Source organism: Podarcis bocagei, assembly GCF_964188305.1.
Source record: "Podarcis bocagei genome assembly, chromosome: 15".
Classification (NCBI taxonomy): Eukaryota; Metazoa; Chordata; class Lepidosauria; order Squamata; family Lacertidae; genus Podarcis; species Podarcis bocagei.
In genome coordinates, this window is record NC_138141.1 from 38,420,676 (window position 1) to 38,436,161 (window position 15,486).

Consider the following 15,486-nt stretch of genomic DNA (forward strand, 5'->3'; position numbering starts at 1 on the left):
AGAAATGAAGGGATCCTATCTCTTCTCTGCCAGCTCATACACTCACCTGCATGGAATTCCTGGTTACCTAGAGCGAGCAGGTGAGTTGTTCAATGCAAGGAGGGTTTAGGTTTGTTCCCCCTCCCCTTGGGTGGTGAATTTAGTTGTGCATTCTAAAGCAGTCCTGTTTCAGGAAGCATCACACAATATTTCTGAACTGGGTGGAGCCCTGACAAAGAGGAAGGAAGAGAAGCAGGCTTGACAAAGGAGTAAATCTGGATTTTGAACTGAGTGGGTAGGGAGCCTTTTTCTGGGGACATGTGCCAGTGGTGGGTGGGGCCAGAGGCAAAAGTGGGTGGAGCAGGAGATGGTGGCTCTTGCCTTTTGCACAGTAGCCTGCATTCCAGCTATGAGCTTGCAAGAAGCATTGTATCACAGTTCAAGGTCACACTTTAAGGGCGTGGGGCAAAGCTGGTGAGGGAGGGCATGTGTGGCCTAGGGAGAGTCCCAAGCGCCTGAAGGGATGCATTCAGTCCCTGGGCCTGGTATTCCTCACTCCTGCAAGCAGCTGTTGAGTTTCTGCATAGGAGAGATGGCAGGAAGGAGCATAAAAGAAGATGGAGGTCCGTTTGAAGCAACATAGTCCTTTCTGCTTTGCTGGGCAGGAATAATCGGTTTGCCTCCAAACATCTTCCTCTCTTACCATCTGTTCTCTTTCCCCAAAGCTTTGCAGTATCAGCAATATTAGTTAACTTGCTCCTCTTCCCGTCCAACTGAGAAGCCAATTCTGTAGGGACAGCAATGAAATGAGATTGATGTTTGTATCCCTGTTCTTTACATTAAAGCTGCTCAGGAGGAATGAAGCTCCTTTTAGAGAAGGATCATGGTGAAATCCTTCCCAAGAGCTTTCCCTCTGGAAATGACAACTAACTGAGTGGGGAAATAGGTGTGACTGCTTCTCACTGTCACTCAGCATGAAATTCCCAGGGTTAGGGAAGAGCGTTCTGTGATTATGTCCACACCTCTCGTTTACTGGAGACGTGTCACATGTGGGCCTTGCAAAGTAACGGAAGGGAACTTGGACCAAATGCCCTTGCTTGCTAGTCTCGTTCTTTGGGTATAGAACGTAGGTGCTCTCCTTTGCCAAGTAAAAACCGGTTCTGTCCAGCCCCCAATAGAACAGTGTGCAGGACAATAGCTGAGTCTGCAGCTTCTGTTTCAGATGCAGACCTGCAGCCAAATCTATGAGCGTGCAATGAATTTTGTTAATGGAGTTTATGGTGTAGTGACTGTAAAGTTCGAGATGCTATGGAAAGTATTAAGCATTCAAGGTTACTTCTCCATTGGGGAGAGGCTGTTAGAGAACTGCTGTGAAGATGATTCAGTTTCTCCCTTATTTAATGGATCGATTATCTACTTACTTACATCCTCACGAGGCATAAACAATATTTTCCCTAAAGGTTGCATTGTGGGATGTGTGATACCTGGTGTTGTAAATAACTTTATCGGTAGTGACTGAGCACATTCTGAATCAGTTCATACTGAGGTTTGGGCCTGGCTTGTGTTAAATTTGCTGCCAGCCTTCCCCGCCAGTTGTTCTCTTCCCCTCCCCCCAGAAAACTTGCTCTTGTGTAAAGGGGGAGCTGATAATGTGGGGGGTTGACCAGAGACCCAAAGAGGCCTCTAGGCATCGTCTTTAAAACCTAGATGCTGCTGAGCATGCACTAAAGCATCATTTTCTTCTGGGGGGAAGGGGATTTGCAGTTTCCTCTACCTAACTGATGGAATTGGAGGCATCCTAGGCAGGAAATTATGCTCCAGCTCATGATTGGGAGGATCCAAGCCATCAGGGTGAGGTCCACAGGCTTCTCTTCCCAGCCACTCATCCCCCTACGTTTCTCCCAAGTGTACGCATGCATGGAAATAGGGGAGAACTGCCAAAGCGAGGGCCAAGAGCAAGCTCCTCCAATGACTCTGTTAACTGGGCTGCATTTGATATTCTAGATGAAAAGCGGTGAAGATCTGTGTGTCGGTTTTAAGGCAAGGACGTGCATTACCCTGAGGCCGGGTTTCCTCTCCACCCCACCCCACCCTCTGCCCCAGATATGTCATCTGCTGGACCCAGTGGTGGCCAAACTTGGCCCTCCAGCTGTTTTGGGACTACAGTTCCCATCATCCCTGACTACTGGTCCTGCTAGCTAGGGATGATGGGAGTTGTAGTCCCAAAACAGCTGGAGGGCCAAGTTTGGCCACCACTGGTTAACCCTTACAAGTTGTTCCTGCCCTATTCCTCTTGGATAGGAGGAACCCCTGATGCAGCTTCCTCTGACAACTCAGCTGCATGTGGGTGGGGAGAGGCTAGCCTGTGTGGGCCTTCCTTAATTACAGCCGATTCCTACCAGAAGCTGGTTGGGCTTCTGATCTCACTGGGTGGCTGCTAGCTTGAAACATGTATGTTCCAGCCTCTGGTGGGAGAAAACAGATTGTTTCCTGTGGCTGGCTTGGCACTTTGTCTCAATAGGCTTGCCAGTCCATTGTGGGAGTCTTGGATCCCAAGCTCTGAGAGATTGTGGGAAGGGGAACACAATTGTTCCCTTATCTCTGGAGTTGGGGAGCGTGTATAAAAGTATCTCTAAATGTACACAAATCATTGTCAATGTATGCAAATAGAAGCATTTTTTTAAACAACAAAAGCTACCTAACTAAATTACATGCAACCTGTATTTTTATATTATATTGGAAGATGCCCAGAGTGGGTGGGGTGACCCAGTTAGATGGGCATGGTATAAGTAATATATTATTATTCTAGTAATGCATAGGTTTGCTTATTCCCCCCCCCCCCCCGTGAATAAGAGACCAATTATCCCAGGGACCCAGACCTTCCAGACCAATTTTGTCATGAGGGACTAGTAAATACCTCGAGAATACTTTGCTTGGTTTCTAAAAGGGCAGAGAGTTTAATCATTAATGTTTCATTTGCTTTGCCTGCTAGGCAGCAGGTGCACCATGTCACAGAGTCATGTGTGGGGCAAGGATAGAATGAATTATACAGCTGCAGTTCTTGGGGTAACGGGTGACCTGGAATATCGTGCAAGCGTTGCTGGATAAGGGTGTTTAGCCTGTGCCCAATGCATGAGTGGATTGGGAGAAGCTGACCTGCCACAGTTGCCAAATATTTACTCAGCTGAAGCAGATGCACATATTTCTTCTAAAGCCTGAACTGGTCAAATAAGGTTGCGAAGCTTCCCTCTGTGCATTGAAAAAGGTTTTGTGTGGGTAGCAGGGAGAAAAGAAGCACTACTGCAATCCTTTGCAAGAATGGGGACCTGAATATTTTTATCTTTGGTGTCATATTCTACATGGCATACTTAAAAAAAAAAAAGTTCATATATGGGCTTGGTGTTGATTTTTTTTAAAAAACCATTTACAAGTTCTGGTACAATGCTGATTATGCATCTAACTTCGGGACTGGGAAGAATTGATTTGGACCCTCTCAAAGCATATATTCTGGACAATACATGCAATAACACACAACAGATTAGCAAATAAATACTCTTTAAAAATTCTCAACCTAGCCAGAAATAGTAGAAATGATTGGAACCCGACATTTGCTTGCTTTCGTATTTGTGGACAAATTGTGGTCACCCACATGAAACACAAACTCCATCCAACATGAGTGTGTAATTTCATTTTCTGTTCTGTTTTTGTTACATTTGATCGTGTAATTTTGTGTACCGGTGGACATTGGGGGTTTCTTTTGTTGCTGTGTATGTGGTTGGTGCTGTGACTTGTTTGTGCTCATCTCTGTTCTGTAGGCAACTTGCCACTCTCTCCTGAATAAAGCTACCGTAAAAGAAAAAAAGGAAAACAAAAAATCAGTAAGTTTTGGAGAAGTTTTATTAGCCATTTCTTTCAAAGCACACAGAACACCCCTTTTCTTGATTTCTGTTATTTTGCTCTCTCTGTTCCAAAAGCTCTCCACTTTCAAGCCTCTACTTGACTTTCATTGTAAAAATCATTCTACTAATTCTGGCACCAAAGAGCTTTCATTTCAATTAACACTGGACTTTGAAGTCACATCTGTTGTTGTTTTTTTTACGAAAAAAATAAAAATAAATCTTGAATGTGCCTCTTTCAATTTCGGAAGGGAACCTCTGCAGCTCTGCACCATCATTCTGATGAACCTCTCTTTGTCGTCACTTGCAATGCTAAATAAGAAGGGGAAAGTCAGAAAATAAGGGCGAGGCATATGTGTGCACTGGTATTTGCAGGGACCTCCAGGGAAAAAAAGAAGGCATTCCTCAAGAGAAGTAGGTGGACCTTTCTGATGAGAACTGGAAACAACACCAGTTGGTAGGTAGCATTAAAGTATGAGCAACAGCAAGCAAGGAAGTAGATGTGGATTGCAAGATGCATGAGGCTCTTCGTTCAATTACTATATGCATGGTGGGCTGAGTTAAGTATATGCCCTTGGCAACCCTCTTTTTATGAAAACAACTTCCAAAACTGGCCGGGATGGGGAAAATGCCCCAATAACATACTCTAAATATTTCAGCTGTTCACCTATACCAGGTTAGGGTGGAGTAAAATACGTGTGCACAAATGGATTGGCCTTACTTTCTAACTTTCCCTCCAAAGTGTGAAAGAGAAGTGAACCCGGGAACCTTAACGAAAGGTGCTGGGTGTCCTTTGTGTCGAACTTTCCAAAAGTGTTTCCTAACCAAAATGCTACTATGGGGGGCACACGGATAGAGGGTTCAGTATTTTATCTACTTTGCTCATGTTTTTGTTTTTAACACACGAGACTTTCCTGATGCTTAATGACATTTGGCCATTTGCCAAATGGTGGTGTTGACTGGTCCACAAGATGGGAGCAGATTGTTTACTTCCACTTGCTATGAGGGTGGAAGTTGAATTTGTGTTTTCCTCCATGGATGTGCTTCTTCTCTTCTAATCTTGCCCGCTGCACAATGACAGAACTTCAGGGCTCTTACTCCAATTGGATTTCTGTGGGGGTTTTTTTCCTGGGTGCTCCTGCCCGTCTCAGAGATGAAATGGGCACCGGCCCAACTCTCTCGGCCTGTCCTGACATGTTCTGTGGCTGCAGCCATTCACACAACTTGCTCGAAGACACCAGCCATGTCTTGAGGCATTGTTCCCTCTGCAGCCACCCTTCTCATAAACCACTAATCCAAGTGCCACTCCAGGAGACTATCTATATAAAATGCTGGATTGGCAGTGTGGTATATGTGGGATTTGGGACCCAGCAGCTACCATCTGCAAGTTGCTAATATGAACAGCTTTTGGAAAAATACCCAGTTCTTAGAAACCAGTATCCATTTTAAGGATCTCGTGCCAGTTCTTTTGTCCTTCCCTTTAAAGAACAACACAGTGTTCTGAGTTAAATTAGTCATTGAAATTCCAAGTGTCCTGCAATTGTTAATGTCTAGTGTTGTATAGCCAATTTATCTTGGCTTTGCTTATTCTACGAATTGGCATGAACTGGCCTGTGTGTATGTTCAGTAGCCTTGCTGATCCTCAGCAGTTCTGGGCCTCGCCAGTGCCTCAGTGGGAGACTGGGCAACACTCAGGTATTCCTCCTTGAGTGTCATCGTAGGAGGAAAGCGGGATATGTATGGATATGAATGTGTTTGTTATTATTATGCGCTGGGGAATTGTGATTGCAGCTGGCTTGGCCTGCTCACCTTCCCTCTTGAGTTTGCCTAATGTCCTTGTGTTGGATGGCAGATTTGGGGTTTCACATCCAAGATCCTTTGCAGATGAGCATTGTGTGTGTGTGCGCGTAGGGGCCAGCATGATTCTGATCCTCCTCGCCACCCACCCCAGGACGAGCTACCTAGAAATCAGTATTGTGAACTGTGATCCAATCTTTGGCAAGCTCCAAGAGGTCGTACTCATTCACGCTCCAGCAAATTGTGGTTTGTTAGGGTAGCCCTGTTACATCTAAACCAGAACGTTCAAAGATTACAGGCAGAAAAGCATATGAACAATTTAATTCTGGACTTTCCCCCCCCCCCTTTAGAGGAAATAAGCAGTGTTCTGCATGTTGCCCCCAGAGTTAATATTGCAAGCACTCAATTACTTTCTCACATGCAACATACACAACAGGAGTGCTTTTGGCAATTTCTTGGCAGAGACTGGTCCAGTTCACACAATACGTTAAGCCGTGGTTTAAAACAAACCGTGGTTTATTGTGAATGCGTGCTGCTCTGGTGCACATGCTTTGTTTCCGGCCCCCGCCTCCCAAGCAGTCCCCAAGTGGCAACCTTGTGATTTGTTTGCAAAGAGACAAACAGGAACCTGGGTTCAGACAGCCCAGTAAACTTGTTCATCCAGTGGTGTGGCAGGAGAGGCAGAGGAGTGCTGTGGGAACTTAAGAGCAATGTTAAAACAATGGTTTAATGCAGTGTTCCCCAAACTTGGGTCTCCGGCTGTTTTTGGACTACAATTCCCATCATCCCTGACCACTGGTCCAGCTAACCAGGGATGGTGGGAGTTGTAGTCCAAAAACAGCTGGAGACCCTAGTTTGGGAAACACTGGTTTAATGTGACACGTGAATCAGGAATTTAATGAATGGGCTATTTCTATTCATGACTTTTATTTATATATTATTACATTTATATACCACCATTCCGCTGAAGAGCTCAAGGTGGTATGCATACTCCTGCCCCACTCTTTTTTATCCTCATGGCAGCCTAAGGAGGGAGGTTAGGCTGAGAGGTGACTGGGCGCAGGTCACGCAGTGAGTTTCTTGGCTAAGTGGGAACTGGGCCTCTGTTCTTCCTGGTCCTAGTCAGGCATTCTAACCTCTACACCTTGTTGACTTCCCTGTTTTGTTGAGAGTTCCCTGCTGATGGGTGTACTGAAGCAAAACTTTTCTTTTTCTTTTTGGTTTTTTTTTAGTTTGATAAATGAGCATTTTGGTTTCATTGGCAAAGTTGTCATTCCACACCTCAAGGTTTGTGCATAAACTTTTCAGGTACAAAGAAACTCTTGCCTTCCTTTTAAATTAGCATACCTCAAAATGGCTTTTTAGTTTTTGGCCTTGCTCATATGGATTTGCTCATACATGGGCTTCACCACAAGACAGAATGTGAATATGTTTGTGTGAGAGAGAGCAGGGCGGGGGGAATCATGCTGTAAAATTGTGCCTTGTCTGTACTATTATCAGTAACTCTTTTCTTCTTCCTTAACTTCTAATAATGATCTGACCTGTTTAACAAGAGAGGCCCAGTTTGGCACCCTATTCTGTTTATCCTGTACAGTAACACATGTGGAAGGTTTGGCAACGAATAGGGAGCTGAAAAGGCCTCTCATTTTTCTTTTCCGTACTCATTCCGGCCCTTCATTTAAGTTTTGTCCTTATCAAACTCCCAACTTGTGCTATTTAGGTTGTCAGCCAGCGGTTCCCTCAGAACAGCATTGGAGCCGTTGGGAGTGCCATGTTCCTGAGGTTCATCAACCCTGCCATCGTCTCGCCATATGAGGCTGGGATATTGGATAAGAAGCCGCCGCCAAGAATTGAAAGGGGCTTGAAGTTAATGTCAAAGGTAAAGAACTGCAATTCTTGCATGTGTGGGGTTTTGGGGTCTTTGAGTGAGGTGCAGAGTGAAACAGTTGGCAAATTATTGCTGTGAGGGGTTTGAAATGGACCTAAGGCGCACGTGGAAAGCTTTGGCCCTCTGCTTAATTTTGTGCGGCCCTTTGCATGACTTCCAAAGCCCTCTGCAAGTTCAGACCTCTGGCGAGAGTGACGCATCCCTCTCCTGGAAGCCTGATCCACCCATCACTGGCTTCAGCACTTCCCACTGACAGTATACAGCACATTACCCTGGCAGGACTGTGGTATTCCATAGGAATAAAAGGTTGCCTGCCCCAGATTGAGTTTTTGTTTGTTTGTTTCGTGGGTTGGGGGGGGAGCGTTCAAAAAACGTCACCCCTTCTTACAGCCTGCTAGTATAGTGTGGTTTGGAGTTACTCGTGCGTAAACTGTCCCCGTTTGGGAGCTTAACTGCCTGGGTTAAACCATCCTGACTGCACAGCCCATCTCAGCGTGGCTGCCTCAGTCGCTAGCAGAATCTGTCTGTGGGCGTTTCTTAAACCTTTTCCAGCATAAAAGCTGTTTGACACCCAATCGTCTCCGCCTCTCATTGCGCGGGAGTCTTCTGCGCAGGGAAGGCGTGGGTAGTGGAGGACCAGTGCTCTCCTCGCTGACTTCCAAGGAAGAATCCCGGAGCCCTTCCCCCTCTTTCCCCATTTGCTCTCCTGGATCCTTGGTGTTACGCTGATTTCCTTCCCCCTCTATCAAGCTGCGTCTCCCCCAGTTGCTGGTACCTTCCCCTGCAGAATCGGAGAGCCTCTCCTTCTCCTGTTGCTCTGATGTCAGTTTCCTGACATATAGCATATGTTGTTCATTTATTTATGTAAAGCATTTGTGATCTGCTTTTGGAGAACCATGCTCCACAAAGTGGCCCTTTGTCCTCTGGACTAGACCAGAGCCTGCCTGCAAATGTTCAGTCGTCTTGGATTAAAACGAATCCCTTGTAACGCAGAAATAATGCTTAGAAGAGAACGCCATGGCACAGCTTGCCACGGCACGATTGGTTGCTTCACCAGTTCTTTTTATTAACCTAGGTACTGCAGAGCATTGCCAACCACGTCTTGTTTACAAAGGAGGAGCACATGCGGCCTTTTAATGACTTTGTGAAGAGCAACTTTGATGCAGCACGAAGGTAAAGTAGTTGCAATGCTTAGTTTAAAAGAGAGCTTTGCCTTTATAAGTCTGTAAAGGCCAAGAGGGGTCGGATCTGCAGGCTCTGTTAGTTGGAAAGGCCAGAGGCAAATAGTGTGGTCCAGAGCAAGCATGCATGCATAAATTAATAAATTTATATATATATATTTATTTGTATCCTACCCTCCCCAGCCAAAGCCAGGCTCAGAGCAGCTAACATCATGTAAATAAGACAATATGCATAATACAATTTACAACATGCAAATAAAATAACATTCAACATTCATTAAAATAATATAGAATAATATTAAATATCAGCATTTCAAGATTAAACAGAAATCCACTCTGAACAGTTCCAATAAGTGATTTCTAAACTCCAATAAAACAACAGCAAGCCACAGTGCACAACATAATACAATACATGATGAGAAGCAGAGACTGGAGGCACAGCTTCCTTATGAGGAGTCCCAGGGCTTGGGGTGGGGGGGCGGGCAAGGCAGGTGGAAAGAGGCCTTGCATGATGGAGTCTCTCCAACATGGGCTGGGTTTCCAGAGGGTGCAGTCAAACAGGCCAGAGGCTGGCAAATGGCTAAATCCAAGTATGGCAACCGTTAAGTCCCAAGGACCAGAGACAGGAGAAGTGATCCAGCATAGGCAGATCAGGCAGGCGCAGACCATGCATGGAACTGGTCCACAAAGTCTTTCAGCTTTAAGGGGATTGGACTAATTCATGGAAGAGGATAGCCATGATATCTGGGCTTACTCAGTTCAGAGGCAGTGCACCCCTGAGTACAAGATGCTGGGAAGCAGCAAGGTGGAGTGTGTGGCTCTCACCTTCCTGCCGTACTTGTGGGCTTCCTGAAGCCATCTGGTTGTCCACTGGGTGAAGCAGGATGCTGGGCTGGTCGGATCTTTTTGGTCTGTTCCAGCACAGCTGCTCTTTTTCTTTATTTCTAAAAAGACATTGGGGGTGGGAAGTGTGGGGTGGTTAGCTCATATCACATTTGCCTTTACTCTCGTGGCAAAACAGATCTCCCAGAAATAAAAAAAAGGCAGAAATGTGCAGAGATCATTGTCAGCGTTGCATACATTGTGGATTCCAAGAATATTCCTTTTGCTGTTATGCAGCTCCTGGTCTTGGTGTGTGCTGCTCTGGAAGTCTGGAAGCGCCTCATGCCCTCTATTAGGTTTTCTGTCAGAGTGTATATGACTGCCAAGACTGATTGTTTTAACTGTAGTACTGTAGCCACCTTATCCCTAGCAACAAGCATACTTTCCCTGGAGAAATTTAGGTGTACCTGCTTGTAATTTTAATAATTTTGCTTTGAACACCGTACTATTCAACCACAGCCTTGAAAAGCAAACCCAACACCCCATTGGTTGTAGTGAGAAGCTGTGAGATCCTTGCTAAAGAAAGCAATGGCTTTCCTTTCTCTGTAGGTTTTTCCTTGACATTGCATCAGATTGTCCAGCCAGCGACACGGTCAATCACAGCCTCTCTTTCATCAGTGATGGCAACGTCCTTGCTTTGCACCGGCTCCTCTGGAACAATCAGGAGAAGATTGGCCAGTACCTTTCCAGCAACAGGTAGAAGTAGCTTGACCAATGGCCAAGAATCGTTGGCTTTGTCAGAGTTGAAGGAGAAAGTGAGGAACATACTGCAGGGCAGCAGTTGCCATCTTTCAGGGGCTAGTAGGCATGTCTTTGAGTTTTGAGAATGTGCTGGGGGTAAAGGTAAAGGGACCCCTGACCATTAAGTCCAGTCGTGACCAACTCTGGGGTTGCGGTGCTCATCTTTCTTTATTGGCCGAGGGAGCCAGCATACAGCTTCTGGGTCACGTGGCCAGCATGACTAAGCTGCTTCTGGCGAACCAGAGCAGCGCACGGAAATGCCGTTTACCTTCCCGCCAGAGCAGTACCTATTTATCTACTTGCACTTTGACGTGCTTTTGAACTGCTAGGTTGGCAGGAGCAGGGACCGAGCAACGGGAGCTCACCCCGTTGCGGGGATTCGAACTGTTGACCTTCTGATCGGCAAGTCCTAGGCTCAGTGGTTTAACCCACAACGCCACCCGCGTCCCTTTGTGCTGGAGGTACTAGTCACTAAATAGCTGCCATGGAGTGTGTGACATAACACAACATGGCTACTATGAGGAGCTTGGCATGACACAACATTAGAGAAAGAAAGAGCCACCCCTGACAACTTTGTGTACCATGAGAAGTCAGCTATATCCTCCTAGTCCTGGTGATGTTGCTATCTAATAGCAACAGGGAACATTACCTGGGAAAACAAACCACTCACTCTTCATAGAAATCACTTAGAAGGTACCTGTATATTTTGGCCCATCATGTTATTTCTAGGATGGCTAGAAACCTAATTCTTTTCTTAAATGAAAGCTGAAAGTCTGGGGTACCTGCACATGGGCATTTAGGAAAACCTCACCAAGTGCCAGATTGGTGACCCTCTACTGTGATGACTGCTGTGGGTAATTTTGCTTTTTATTAGTATGGATGCTGGGATAGTCAGGGTTGTAAGTTCTATTCAAAGTGCACCCATTGAAATGAATCAGCCTGTGTTAGTCTTGTCCTTTAATTTCAGTGGATCTGCTCTGAGTATGACTACCATTGGATACAGCTAGAAGTCTGCTTCATTATAGCATCCAGTGCTGCGGCACAGAGCAAGCCAAGCACAGATAGGATGGGTGAAGCATGGGTTGTGGGAGGAATTGCAATGATAATCGGGAACAGAAATCTGAACATGGGATGGGACTCATCGGTTTACACACTTTATTAAACCTTGGAGAGTGGGAGGAGGGTTGGCGTTGGAAGCCAGTGATGCATGCAGAAAGCAACCTAGGTTCTCTAGTGTATCTTGTCCGCGTAAATAGCGCAGGGTATTTTCCACACTAAATGTTTGTCTGGTTTCCTTATTAATGCATGCAGGATGATGCATGTTGTACTGAAATGGAAGAGAAGGAAAATCTAAAAACACCGGTTGTTACAATTGCTGTTGTTGGGTTTTGTTGATAACATGCAGTTGTTTCTCTAGGGACCACAAAGCTGTTGGAAGACGGCCATTTGACAAGATGGCGACTCTGCTGGCATACCTTGGTCCTCCTGAGCACAAACCAGTGGCAGACACGCAGTGGTCCAGTATCAATCTCACCAGTTCCAAGTTTGAAGAATTTATGACTAGGTAGGGGATCTGTAGATGTCTGTTGTTAGCAGTAGCTTTTAGCGTTAATCTGTTGCCATGGGGCCAATGCAAATACAATGCTTTCCATGGTTCTTTCCCCACACATTCTCCCAAACTCCTGGATTCCAGGATTATTATTATTTTAGAGTTTGCTTGCATGTTCTGCCATGCCTCAGGAGCATTTTTGTGAAAGTTCCAACATGGGATTCAAGGGTTTTGAATAAGCCTGAAAAAGATGGCAGTCAGCTTTTTGTTGGGGGTGGGATGTAGACACTCAAGCTTAATTTGAGATTTTCATTGTGCTTCTGTTTGCCTCCTTAGGCACCAGGTGCACGAAAAGGAGGAGTTCAAGGCCCTGAAAACACTAAATATTTTCTACCAAGCTGGGACATCCAAGGCTGGCAACCCTGTTTTCTACTACATTGCTCGCCGGTAAGACCACTTCTCTTTGTTCCTTATTATTTACTATTAAGAATTGTGAAGTCTATATGAAGGAGCAAACTCGTTCATTTTCTTGCTTCCCAAGCAACAGCAATGCCTCTGTCATTTCAAATGTTTTTGTTGTGTTCTGAACACATTAGCCAAGTGAGTTTTATTTGTGTGTGCAAAATACGCCACAACTGTTTCTAGCGCTGGTTCACTTTTTAAGAGGAGTGAGGATTTTTGCCATCTTCGAGCTGCTCCTTTGCTCAGGCAAGTTCTCTGTGGCCACTGGGCTTGCTTGCAGGCTTCTCAGAGTTGTGAAAAGCTCCACGACCTCCATAGGTAGGCCCTATCTGCACAACTCTTGTGTGCACATCGGATTGCGTTTCGGTATTTTATGTGGAAGGCTGCATGCACTCCTGTGAGAGAGCAAATTTATTGCTCTTGTGGAGTTCTGTGGGTTTGGTTTTTTTAAAAATAGGTTTTCTCAACAGATGCAAAAACAAACTTTAATCTTTACCATCCTGAACCTCAGCTAATAACTTTTGCCATTGTTTTGTGTGCGAGTGCCTATATGGCATAGATTGTCTGCACTGTGCACACTTGTTGCTGTGCCTGTTTTGGACTACCAGTTCAATATAAATATCTCTGCTTGAGCTAAATGAGGCTTGTGCAGCAAAGGGTATCCTTGACAAAACAGTTAAAGGGTAAAGGGGACCCCTGACTATTAGGTCCAGTCGTGACCGACTTTGGGGTTGCGCGCTCATCTCACTCTATAGGCCGAGGGAGCTTGCGTTTGTCCACAGACAGCTTCCAGGTCATGTGGCCAGCATGACTAAGCCGCTTCTGGCGAACCAGAGCAGCACACAGAAACACCATTTACCTTCCCGCTGGAGCGGTACCTATTTATCTACTTGCACTTTGACATGCTTTCGAACTGCTAGGTTGGCAGGAGCAGGGACTGAGCAACGGGAGCTCACCCCGTTGCGGGGATTCGAACCGCCAACCTTTTGATCGGCAAGTCCTAGGCTCTGTGGTTTAACCCACAGCACCACCTGTGTCCCTTTGACAAAACAGTTAGCTATCATCAAAAGTGTAAAGTCAAGGAGCTTGAGAAGTGGAGTCCTGATGTGATGAGCAAGCGAAGCAAATGTGAAGAAAAATACAGGATGTGGTACGGTTTGCATGTGCCCCACAAGCTGCCTGCTGGGCAGGACTGGCCCAAGACATTTTGCTCCCCGAGATGAAGCAGCAATTCCCCACCCACCAAACCCTGCCCTGCCAAGTCAAGGTGTGTTATACCCAAGGCCAGTGAAGTTATTGGGGCACTTGGAAGTAAATCAGTTGCTGCCTGTCAATGTAGACTGCTGCTTTGGAAGAAGGCATTTTTATATGTTCATGTGCAGCGAGGATGTTCATCGCGTATGCCATGCATCAAGGGGACTGGAAGGACACAAGGCGATGGCTCTTTTGACATGGGAGGGAAATTTGGGTTGAATTGAGGTGTGAAACCACACTTGCACATTGTTATGCTGTAGCCATACCTACGTTTCCTTCTGACTCTCTTCTTTCAAGTGGCCTCCCATTGGAGTTAATTTTTGCTTCTTTTTCTACTCCGTTTCATGTTTACTGCCGTCTACGTGCCCCATGTCAGTAGGCATAAAAACACCGTTGTTTTCAAACAACTACCACCATTGTTAGTTATGACGCCAGCTTAATCCTTTGTCCATAAAATGGCCATGCACTTTGTCCATAAAATTACTGACAAATAGTAAGCGGAGTTTGACTCTACAGGCATCACTAAGGCATGCTGGGTGCTTGCGTGTGACAATATATTATTTTTGTGTTCTGGTTGTGGGGGAACAATGTGCTTGAAATTTGTGACATGTGCAGGTGGAGGGGGAGTTCTAAATAAACTTTGCCACAAACAGACTTATCTGGCTGAACCATAGCCATTATGGCTGGATCATTAAAAATACACACCACTTCAAACAACCAATCTCGTTTATTGACATGGAGAAAGTGCATCATATACATGGATCAGAACACGACACAGTGAACAGAACAGTAGGAGATACTTTAGGATAAAACCGTCCAGACATTGTGAGGTACGAAAACAGCTCTTGGGACCTATGGTAATGTAATTTCACCACGTCGCTTAAAAATCTTGCCACATTCTCCACAACATCATTCCTACAATTGTTCGGCAGATAAGACACCCTGGAAGAGTCAGTGCGATAAATCCCCTCCTTTAATAAGGGGGCCAAATACTTCTATATTTTCACATAAAATGGACAAGAAAATAAAACGTGTGTCATGGATTCAACCTGTTTTGTGCCGCAAGGGCAGTATCTTTCAGAGAACGGGATTTTTGAAAATCTACCTTGCAAAAGTGCAGACAGTAAGACGTTAAATCTTGTGAGGGAAAGAGCTCTGCTTAGATGGGGATCACAAAGGTTATGTAAATATGGGGTGTCCTGGCCAAATGAGGGGGGAGCCTACAAACCACTTGCGCCCTGAACTCTTAACCAAGTTGCAAATGCCTTGTAACTGTTAGCAGAGTTGAACCCCTGTATAGAAATGGTGATTTTCATGGGACAGAGTATATGTGGGGAGAGGCAAGAGCTCATGCTTTGCATGCAGAAGACCCCCAGCCTCATTTTCTGGCATCTCCAGACAAAAGGATCAGGTGATAGGGAAAGTCCTTTCTACCTGAGACCTTGGATAGCTGCTGCCAGTCAGAGTAGACAATAGTGGGCCGGATGGACAAACAGTCCAATTTGTTCTAAGCCAGCTTCCGACGTTTTCCATGTATCATTCAGGTAGATGAATGGCCAGAATTGCACTGGCTCTGGGCAATATGCTTGGGAAGTGTGAACTGCCAACTGCGTGGCGGCAGCTGACCATTGGAACTGGTAGGGCCGAGGATGGGGAGCCTAATAATAATAATAATAATAATATAATTTTTTATTTATACCCCACCCATCTGGCTGGGTTTTCTCAGCCACTCTGGGCGGCTTCCAACAGAATATTAAAATACAGTAATCGGTCAAACATTAAAAGCTTCCCTAAACAGGGCTGCCTTCAGATGTCTTCTAAAAGTCTGGTAGTTCTCTTTGACGTCTGATGGGAGGG

The 15,486-nt window shown here is 45.5% G+C and overlaps 2 protein-coding genes across 7 annotated transcripts in view; one reads left to right on the forward strand and one right to left on the reverse strand.

Moving 5' to 3' along the window:
• EVI2A (ecotropic viral integration site 2A) overlaps positions 1-15,486 on the reverse strand; it is a 242,082-nt gene that overhangs the window by 180,417 nt on the left and 46,179 nt on the right. The window lies entirely within an intron of this gene.
• The window catches only part of NF1 (neurofibromin 1), a 162,526-nt gene that overhangs the window by 51,506 nt on the left and 95,534 nt on the right, over positions 1-15,486 (forward strand). For 3 of the 4 annotated variants that reach the window (XM_081172818.1, XM_081172819.1, XM_081172821.1), the window contains 6 exons: positions 3,795-3,857; positions 7,393-7,551; positions 8,636-8,733; positions 10,173-10,319; positions 11,782-11,928; positions 12,250-12,360. In XM_081172818.1, coding sequence (XP_081028944.1) covers positions 3,795-3,857; positions 7,393-7,551; positions 8,636-8,733; positions 10,173-10,319; positions 11,782-11,928; positions 12,250-12,360 — 725 coding nt within the window. The remainder of the gene's footprint in view (positions 1-3,794; positions 3,858-7,392; positions 7,552-8,635; positions 8,734-10,172; positions 10,320-11,781; positions 11,929-12,249; positions 12,361-15,486) is intronic. The other variant, XM_081172820.1, reaches the window with a different exon arrangement.